We start from the raw sequence: 10,812 nt of genomic DNA on the forward strand, positions 1-10,812 counted from the left end.
GGTATCAGAAGGTCTGTACGTGGGTACGCTTTGTATTCCAGAATACCATTTCTAAATTTGTGTTTATCCTCGATGTGTTTCTTGGTATCTGCTCACCAAGATACCGGAGCGGTGGAGCAATTTTATCTACGATTGTTTTGCGGAAGACGTGGTCATCATGAACTTATTATAGAATACTGAACGTGCTGTTGCTACACTCTACTTATCTTAAATGGGGTGCTTTCCACCACCGTCTGCATCAATGTGCCGTTGATCGTCGGTAATTCTCCCACCTTTAGGGACAGTCTTCCACCTGAGACGAAACTGGGTGCCAAGAATCTCTGTCCCTCTGCCCCTTTTCGACAAGTCCGTTGGCGGGTCGGTCGGGAGTGATTCCTTGCACCGGATATCTTCGACCCCCGTAGATGATGACGTACAGTTTCTAGGCTCGGACTAAAGATCCCAGTATCTTTGGATTAGTAGTAAAGACGCTAACGCTTAGGCGATGAACACAGAAGTAAGAGCGCAGATCATGATCGAAGCCGCTCCAGCTTCGCTTCCTAAATGAGAGACGCTCACGTGAGAGGCCAATAGATTCTTGCGTGCACTGCAGACAGTGCGGGTAGGTTCATTGTTTGAGTAACGGCTTTCAGCTGACGGCGTGGGAACATATGTGAGAGGTCAGAAGGGAGAGATGTGACGGAAGGTGGCTGGACTTCTCAGTCCCGTCTCCAAGCCGCAGGTCAGCCTGTGCTAGAGTGCGCCACCGTTGTGGTATATAACGCAACACCAGTCTCCCTATCGTGTAGAGCTGTATGCTTGACCTGGTGGCTTGCATATCACGAAGTTTTCTATAGTTAAGTCTCGAGCAGCTGACAGGTGGATCATGTTTCTCGGATTTCTTGACGCTTCACATTTGCGGATCAGCTCAATGTTTCAGCGACTTGCTGTGTCGTCATCGTCAGAATTTATCAGTCCTATTAGTAGGTTGTTTGGTATTTTTCTATTTAGCTGACCGAATTATCATGAAGACGCCATGAAGTCATGGAACTATCATACGCTACCAAAGATTATGTCGATCGTCAAGGAACGTTGAGACCCATGCAGATTGCGTTGGTTGGCAGGTAACAGTTTTTTTATGTAGTCTTCCATCGTGCATCATCTCCATGTCGTGTTCATCATGTCCATGTTAAAGTAATTAGTACATATTTTGGTCTCAACGGCTGATCTGATAACAGAAACCGAGTAGACACATGCACTGGATAAAATTTCGTTTCATCAAAGACATTTGCATGCATGTTTATGAGACAATTTGTCGAATTCCAGATATTTAATGTGTTGTCTGCGTTCTGTGCAGCGTTCTGAAACCGCTTAGGCTCATCGATATAACTGCTACCGCACTGACAAGGAATTTTTATAAACGACGGGAACGTTGAGACCAAGGCTGGATGCAGCACCTCTGGTCGGAGAATAGACGAACACTCTCTTACCCAAGATTCTGCCTTGAGGGTCCATAAACACTCTGGTCTGATTTGCTGTGCACGAAATAACACGCAGAAGCAAGAACGAAAACCAAGTGAAAGAGGGAAATACAAAAAGGCAAATCGATTTGGAAGAAGAAGGCAAGAAATTATTAGGGAATTAGAAAACAAAACAGAGAAGTTTGACAAACTCTACCCAAGACCAGGGAGGAAATGGAGTAATCTTGATTCAAAATCAAATGGCTCTGAGCACTATGGGACTTAAATGCTGTGGTCATCAATCCCCTAGAACTTAGAACTACTTATACCTAACTAACCCAAGGACATCACACACATCCATGCCCGAGGCAGGATTCGAACCTGCGACCGTAGCGGTTGCGCTGTTCCAGACTGTAGCGCCTAGAACCGCTCGGCCACTTCGGCCGTCGAGTAATCTTGTTTAATTGTTTAAACTCCTCCCAATACTTTTGATTTTTGTTGAAATCCAGTCAGAGACCATACGCAAACACCATGTTTTGGATCTCCTGTTTGAATATTAGGCGACAAATCGTCAGCTCGGCTTAAAAAAAAAAAAAAAAAAAAAAAAACATTAATCTGTAATGCATGGGAAATCTCAGAATGCGTCGTTTAATCTAACGAAAATGTCAGTATTTTCCTGGATAATTTAACCAGGTAATCTTCCAACTGTGTTTAACACAGTAGGAGCGTCGCCGTGGTCAGGCAAGAGCAACGGTCGCGGGTGGGAACGGCAGCTGCGGGCGCCGACAGCTAGCGGCCGCCTAACGCCCTGCGGTAACGGGAGCCCGGCTTAGCGCCGCCCTCGGCGGCGACACGTGTACGTGACACGTGTACCGGTGGTCGCTGCGCTCGCCCTAGCACCGTATGGTCTGGCGTTATGCCTAGTTTTTCTGTCCGCTCTTTTCACGAACTGCGAGCCACAAATTGTGCAAAATCAGTTTCCTTCCGAGTGACAAAAATAAGGTTATAACTCAAATTACAGCCAGAGAAAAAAGTTTAAAATGAAGACTGCCCTCTTTACTAAGATAGTACTGAAGTACTGACACATGACGGCAATAGTTCGACTACGTGTTCACTACCGTCATATATAATTTAATTTTACTTTTTTCCCCACATGTGACACCATATGCACATGGACATACATAAAGGTTGCTAATTTTACTAAAGTAATGCTGTGAGAGTGTGAATTTACTCCTCTCTATCAATATTTAGCTTCAGCCAGAGGCAAATAATTTAATATTAAGACGTTCGTAGGTATAATTTGGATTATGTTTTGGCAGAAATGGTTTATCAACCAAAACAGAGTTCCACAGCTGAATCCAGGATGAGATACCTGAGAAATCGTCACAAAGAATAAAATCCACGCTTTCAGAAAGTGGAAAGTGGAAAATAAAAGAATAAATCAAATTAAAAACATAAAAAAGAACGTATGACAGAACTGGAGTCTGCAGCTCGGGGTCGTGCGGTAGCGTTCTCAATCTCGCGCCCGGGTTCCCGGGTTCGATTCCTGGCGGGGTCAGGGATTTTCTCTGCCTCGTGATGACTGGGTGTTGTGTGATGTCCTTAGGTTAGTTAGGTTTAAGTAGCTCTAAGTTCTAGGGGACTGATGACCATAGATGTTAAGTCCCATAGTGCTTAGAGCCATTTGAACCATTTTGAACAGAACTGTAACTCCAGGAGCTTCGAGGGAAGGAGCGTGAACGAAAGCGCTTCCAGACGGCAAAAAAGAAGACTGTTATTCTTCTGACCATCCCAGCGCCAACTATATCATCATACCGATGTCGTCAGAAATTCAGCAAGGCTTTATCAAAATCTGTTCAGGCACTTACCACATACCCTCGGTAAAAGGCAGCTGTAGTTCAACCACTGGCAAAGAAAGTTGGGCTCGCCCTTGCAAATGAAATGTTAAATAAAATGCCTTCTAATCAAGATTACTCCCAAGTTGCCGAGTTCTTCTTTCGCCCTGATATAGTATACACATGTCCAGGTGTTGTAACCTGTTGTGACCGCGGTCGGAACGGTCGCGGGTTGGCCGAGAAAGCGCGCTGGGACCAAACGGAGAGCGGCCCGCGAACAAACAAACGAACGGAAAGGACGGACACAAAACAACTGCGGACTATGGAGAGAGACCTTACGACGAAAACACGCAGGAAGCAACGGAGTGACAGAGACAACCAAACGAATCCAAAACGTCCACTAGTAATGAAAGCAAAGAACGGTCAACACGCTCTCTGTTGTCGAGGCAATGTGTCAAGACTCACGCAACGATTAGACTCACTGCTTCAAATGGCTCTGAGCACTATGGGACTTAACATCTGAGGTCATCAGTCCCCTAGAACGTAGAACTACTTAAACCTAACGAACCGAAGGACATCACGGACTTCACATACATGCATGCCCGAGGCAGGATTCGAACCTGCGACCGTAGCGGGCGCGCGGCTCCAGACTGAAGCGTCTAGAACCGCTCGGCCACACCGGCCGGCAGACCCACTGGATGAGCTTTTTTTTCTTTATTGTTATTTTAACACCTTATACAAAGGTAGGTTGGCAGCGGCAATATTTCGCCGCTCTTCGGCCATAGATAATACTAATAGAAACAGGATGACATAAAAAAACAAAACTTAATGATGGACAGAAAACAGTAGACACACGAGTAAAGAACACAGAGCCATTCACAGGTGTCGTAAATTAAAATACGTTCAGCACTGGTACACGAACACAGATGACTGAAATGACACCCGTGAACGATGGTGCGTGGGCGGTGAAACATTGAAGTACTAACATGATGGCACACACAACAAACCGATGGCGATGATCTCCAGCACGCGAATGTTCACTGTATGTGTAGGAGTCCGGGGACATGCCAAAGTGGAAAAGGTGGGGGAGGAGGGAGAGTGGAGGGTGTAGGTGCCAGTGGCAGAGGAGATGGGAAGGGAAGGAAAGAAGGTAGGGGGTAGGGGAAGCCCAGGGGAGAGGAGGGCAGACGGAAGGGAGGAGGGAGAGAACAGAGAGAGGGTGCCCTTGGGAAAAGACACATAGGGTGGATTGGGAGGATCAAAGTTTGTAGGAGGGGCAGATGGAGGGGATGAGGTCATCATCAGGGAGGGGGAGTTGGTGGACGCCACCTTGGGCGACGGTATGAAGAGTGGAGAGATGGAGATCAGGTGGGATGTGGGAATACCGGCGCGGAAGCGGAAGGGGGTGGGAGAGGATGGGAGAGACAAGTGGTGAGGCGAATCAAGTTTATGGGAAGTGCAGAGGATCCGTATTCATTCGAGGTGCGGGAACGGAATGAGGTCATACAGGATCCGTGTGGGTGAGGGGAGATGGATATGATAGGTGAGGCGGAGCACATGGCGTTCTAGGATTTGAAGGGATTTGTAAAAGGAAGGAGGGGTGAAGATCCAGGCAAAGTGGGCGTAGCAGAGGATGGGGCGGATGAGCGGTGGAGAATGGTGGAGGGGTCCAGATCCCATGTGCGTACAGAAAGGAGCTTGAAGAGATGGAGTTGGGAACGTGCCTTGGCTTGGATTGTCCGGAGATGGGGGGTCCAGGAGAGGCGACGGTCAAGGGTGACGCCAAGTTACTTGAGGGTGAGGGTGAGGGTGAGGGTGATAGGACAGTCATAAATGGTGATATAGAAGTCGAGGTGACGGAAGGAAGGGGTGGTTTGCCTACAATGATTGCCTGGGTATTCGAAGGATTGACCTTGAGCAACCACTGGTTGCACCAAGTGGTGAACAGGTCAAGATGGGATTGGAGTAGGTGTTGGGAGCATTGCAGGGTGGGGGTGAGGGCAAGGATTGCGGTGTCATCAGCGTACTGGAGAAGGTAACGGGGGAGGGGAGGGTTTTCAGGCAGCGGCATGTCTCCCATATACAGAAGGTAGAGAAGAGCGGAGAGGACAGAAACTTGGGGCACACCGGCGGAGGGGTAGAGGGTGTAGGAGTCCGTGTTATGGATGGTGACATAGGAAGGACGTTGGGAAAGAAAGGACCCGAGCAGATGGACGTAGTTGATAGGAAGGGCGAAGGTTTGGAGCTTGAAGAGGAGACCAGAATGCCATACACAGTCGTAAGCACACTCAAGGTCGAGGGAGAGGAAGATGGCAGATCCACTGGAGTTGAGCTGTTCGGAGAGGAGATGAGTGAGGTGAAGGAGAAGGTCATCAGCAGAGAAGGACGGTCGAGAGCCACACTGGGTAGTGGTAAGGAGGCGGTGCTGGCAGAGATGCTGTTGGATGCGTCAGGTAAGGATGGATTCCAGGACCTTGCTGAAGACTGAGGTAAGGCTGATGGGATGGTTTGAGGAGACAGCGGATGGCGGTTTGTCAGGTTTGAGGAACGCCAGGATATGGAAGGTTTTCCACAGCTTGGGGTAGTAGCCAGTGGACAAGATCACATTACATAGCCTCGCCAGGATGGAGAGGAAGGAGGCAGGAGCTTCACGGAGGTGGCGATAGGTAACATGATCGTGACTGGGAGTGGTGTTGCGATTCGTGCGGAGTGTAGTGATGATATCCTGATGGGGGCATTGAGTTCATTGTGTGTAATGTTGTCCAAGTACTGGAAGCCAGGAGTGAGTGGAGGGACAGAGGTGTCAGTTCGATCGCGGACATCTGGGAAGAGGGGGTAATCGAACTGGGGATCGTTAGAGACGGTAAAGATATCGGAGAGGTAGGAGGCAAAATGACTGGCCTTAGTAAGGTTGTCAGGGGAGGGTTGGTCATCATGAAGGAGAGGTTAGTAAGGGGGGGGGGTTCCGGTAAGGCGGTGGAAGGCTGACCAGTATTGGACAAGTTGATAGGAAGTGTAGCATTAAGATGGGCGCATGTCTATCGCCAGTCCCGGCGTTTCTTAGCCAGAGCAAGTTTCAATGCTGAGCATATTGTACGCCGGAAGTGCATGGCCCAAGGAGAGGAAGCAACAATTGTCCAGTCTGCTAACGACTTTTACAAAGTGGCATCTGAAGTTTGCAAATATAATACCGTACTCATGTGGAGCAAGAGACAATTAAGTAAAACATTGAACAAGAGAAACCTTGGAAAAATGTTCCTGAAATTCTCGGAATATAACAGTGTCATGTGATTGAAATAAGTGTAGAAGAGTGCCTTAATCTTGCAAGCACAATCAACATGACAGCTGGTCCGTTGGAGATGGCTAACTGTATAGTAATATGGACAAAAATATTCTGGAGAGATTTTTAAAATTGACTCTGAAGGGATAAAGACATCGGTTGTGCATAGAGCTGGCCCAAGTACCTTCAAGTGGCTAGATATCTCTCATTGCATTTATTACAACGATAATGAAATTGTGACGAAGATTACAATGCAAGGATTACTGAACAACCACAGACACCTCCGTTTCATGGACAATATTTAATTGACACTGTTTATATTACCTACTTTCATTTCACATAAAACTGGACCTAACAAATTTGAAAACTGTTTATTTTAAATACTGCATTTTGTTTATATTGAAATTTTTATTAAATAAATCTGTCAGGAAGATGACATTGTTTTCGAAACTGTACTCTACGACTTGATCACTAAATCACACATGTTGCATAAGTTATACCTGTGTAGTCTTGTGATATAGCTACGTGATCCCTTCACATACTTCTGTCTTACCAGATATTTGCACAGTGTCCTGCACGTGACACTTCTGCCCCATGTGTGACAAAATTTAATTATTTTTATGAAATTTTCGCGACTTAAAAATTTTAGCCTATTTCGTTTATATGATGTGAGACACACTACGTTCTCAAGAAGGAGGTTGATATCTTGTCATATTTGAACGGAATATTCTGTAAAAATTCCGTGTGTTGTTTCTGGTGAAGTCCTCTTCTATCTCCTTCAACCTGCTGTTTTCGTAACCTCTTTTTTCTCTGCGGATTATTTTTGAAGTATTTTTCTGTATCTTCTTGAATTCGTCCCATTTTTCTTGTGTTCTATGGCTGCTAAATTTTTTCCAGGCTTTGATCTTTCTTCTAAGGCTCTGTCGCATGTCATTTTCCACCATCGATGTTAACTTTTTCTCGGTGGTTGCCCCAATTTAATCACTTCTCATTTTTTCTGAAAGTTCCGTCCAGTTTTTGCTGTTGATTTTCGTAGTTTCTTCTGTTAGTTCTTTCTCGCTTAGTGCAGGTACTCTGGATCTGTTCTGAATCGTCTGTTGGTTCTCTTGATTTGTCTGTTGGGTATACATTTTTCTTTGATTTGGAGAAGGTGATGGTCAAATTCAAAAACTCATTTCCTAGTTCTTACATTCATTTTTTCTCTAGCGTTTTTCATGGATGTTGCTACGTGCTATATCTGAAATTCTCCTAGAGCATTGTTGGTGGATTTCCAAGTTACTAGTTTTCTGTGTGGTTTCTTGAACTGCGTTGACATGATATTCAGCTCAAAATTCCTGCAGAAGTTTACCAGGTTCTATGCATTTATGTTTGTACTCTTGTGGGCCGTGTGTTTCCCTGTCGTGTCTCGGTATTTTCTTTCCTTGCTTAACTGGGCATTGAAATCCCCTAATAACACTATTACGCTATTCTTGGGAATTTTGCTGGTCGTTTCCTCCAGATCTTCCCAGAATTCCTCTAGCATCTCTGGGTTCTCCTCGTTATAATTATTTGTGGAGGCTTGTGCACTAATTAGTATATAGGCTTTGTTTCCAGATCGTATCGTGAGTGTTGAAATTTTTTCTGATTTTGAGGTGAAATCTATTACAGAGTCCAGTATCGATTTATGTAGGGGAGAGCGGGGCATGTTGAGACAAATTTCAGATTTTGTTTTTTACATTTTTTGTTATTATTTTGTTTTAATTGGGAAAATTATGATATTATACTTCAATTATTTGTGCACTTTTCTATGGTATTGACGCTTTGATTAACCACATATATCACCCAAAATTAAAATATTTGTTTAATGCTGCAAAGTGTATCAACGTTCCCCACATGGGGGCAAGTTGATACAAATGTATAAATAATAAGCTAATTGACATTAAGGTAGCAAATAATCACTAAATAGATAATCGAAAACATTTATTACGCAGAATATAGTACAAAGGTAACGTAAGACATATTATTAACTTATTTTAAACACACAGATCATGAGATTGTGTCCATAACCTACTCAGAATCACTGATTACAAAGTCAGATGTACAGTGAATACAAGTGTACATCTTACAGTCCTTACCATATTCTATATGGGCCCATTCTTTGCAAGAAATGCACTGTATCCAGTCCTGACCTGGCTTGGATTCGGTGAATGGCTCTAAACATATGACACATAAGGCGTCGTTCTCTTCAACAAAATGGTTCAAATGGCTCTGAGCACTATGGGACTTAACATCGGAGGTCATCAATCCCCTAGAACTTAGAACTACTTAAACCTAACTAATCTAAGGACATCACACACATCCATGCTCGAGGCAGGATTCGAACCTGCGACCGTAGCAGTCGCGCGGTTCCTGACTGAAGCGCCTAGAACCTCTCGGCCACTCCGGCCGGCTCGTTCTCTTCCTCAGACTCTGATGCAACCTTCATTTCATTCTTTGGGACGCATTTCTTTTTCTTCACCTTTTTCTTCTGCTTAGTCTGACTCTCTATCATTTTGAAAAGCCTTTTTTTGGCGTTTTCTGACTTGGCTACCATTTTAGTTTCCTTTTCTTTGGCTTCCTCTTCCAGTCTCTCCTTTACTGCTGTGCTAGTAAGGATAGCGGATTTTAAAGGTTTCTTCCCATTTTTGATATTTTTTCGCTCTCCAGCTTTAGAGTAGGGGCGGAGGTCTTGAGGGCTTACAGTGAATACACCTAGAGAAACATGCTTACTTGTAAACTGTAGTTGTAGTCTCAGTTCAGTTCACTTTGGACTGTAGACCATCAGTGTTGCTTGTCGCAGCCTAAGAAGTCTTGAGAGTGCTGCCTTGTGAAGTCATCTCTCTATCCGTGACTGCGCTGGACAAGAAGTCATCATCAGTAAACACTTCTCTGTTGTATGGCGCTTTCCTGTTACTTGAAATTCAGATATAATATTTGTAGACTTTATTGCTCTAGGTAGTGCCATCTTTACTATGCCAGGAATGTCGTAGATTGTTACAGTTTTCCCTGGATTGTTGATCATCCAGTCGTCTACTGAAGCGAAGTAAAATTCCTTGAAAGGCCCACAAACTGACCTGTCAAGAGGTTGCAGGCGGTGGGAAGTGTGCGGGGGAAACGACAACATGACGATAACATTTTCCTTGCAGAAGTAGTTGAGCACTCCAATAGATAAATGTGATTCATGGTTATCTAAAACCAACAAGCAGGGATTGCCCTTGGTAGATCTTACGTGGCCGTGAAAATGTTTAATGAACTTCAAAAACGATTCAGATGTGATCCATCCGGATGGGTAGGAAGTTTCAATACATCCTGGTGGTCCGTTAATGATGAAGTGATCCTTGCAGAATACTCTTGGAAATAAGAACACCGGAGGAACTGAGTTGCCGATGGCACTGACAGCCAATACCATAGTGACAGTCTGCACCTTTCCGCTGACGTAGCTTTCCCTACTTGGCGTACTCCTTTCTGAGCAACGATTTTGTTTGGTCTCTGAACTGTTTGCACACCGGTGTCGTCGACATTCCAAATATCCTTAGGTTCAAATTTGTATTTATCTAAAGTAATCTTCAAATTAACAAAAAATAGGTCAACATTGGCTTTATTAAAACTGGTAACGCGACTAAGGCTCGTAGCCTCAGGCTCCCTGATTGATAGTCGAGGGTGTCTTTTCATAAATAAGCTAAACCAGTCCTTTGTAGCCATTTTATGGTCAATCCATGAATCAGGCAATGTAATGATATTCCTATTATCCACAGCAAGTTCGTAAGCTAAAACTTTGATGTTTTGTGGTGTAAGTCCGTAGTAGATTTTAGAATGTATTATATACTCTTCGAATTGAGGTTCTAATTGGTCTGGAAAAATTTGTCTTGGTTTGGCATACCCCATTGTAATCGTTTGACCTTGCCATTCATCTTTCTTCTTATAAATCTAAACAATGTCATTTTGTAGATCTCGAAGGCTACAGCTGCTTCCCGTAAAGACATGGTTTTGGTCTTGACGGCTTCATAGACTTTTTCAAAGCTCTCATTCGGGACTTTCCCTCGATCTGTCTTCCTGGTATAATTCTGTAAGAAAAGACGAAACTCTAATTTTTACAATATTGAGGTACGTTGATACACTGTATCAATTTGCCCCAGCTACGCCTATCAACTTACCCCATTCAATAAGTATCTCTTAAGTCAAACTTAAGTTTCTAAAATATGAAGTCTAGAAAGATGAAATTATCATGAAATTCTTACTA

At 44.3% G+C, this 10,812-nt stretch overlaps 1 protein-coding gene across 1 annotated transcript; it reads right to left on the reverse strand.

Moving 5' to 3' along the window:
- Nucleotides 1-9,405: 9,405 nt before the first annotated feature.
- Nucleotides 9,406-9,981, reverse strand: LOC126430355 (uncharacterized). The gene has a single exon (XM_050090425.1). It carries the CDS (start codon nt 9,979-9,981, stop codon nt 9,406-9,408), a length of 576 nt encoding a protein of 191 aa, XP_049946382.1.
- Nucleotides 9,982-10,812: the final 831 nt, after the last annotated feature.

Source organism: Schistocerca serialis, chromosome 1 (assembly GCF_023864345.2).
Source record: "Schistocerca serialis cubense isolate TAMUIC-IGC-003099 chromosome 1, iqSchSeri2.2, whole genome shotgun sequence".
Classification (NCBI taxonomy): domain Eukaryota; kingdom Metazoa; phylum Arthropoda; class Insecta; order Orthoptera; family Acrididae; genus Schistocerca; species Schistocerca serialis.

Coding starts and splice junctions, on each gene's coding strand:
- LOC126430355 (XM_050090425.1), bottom strand. CDS start 9,981: ATGGTATTGGCTGTCAGTGCCATCGGCAACTCAGTTCCTCCGGTGTTC.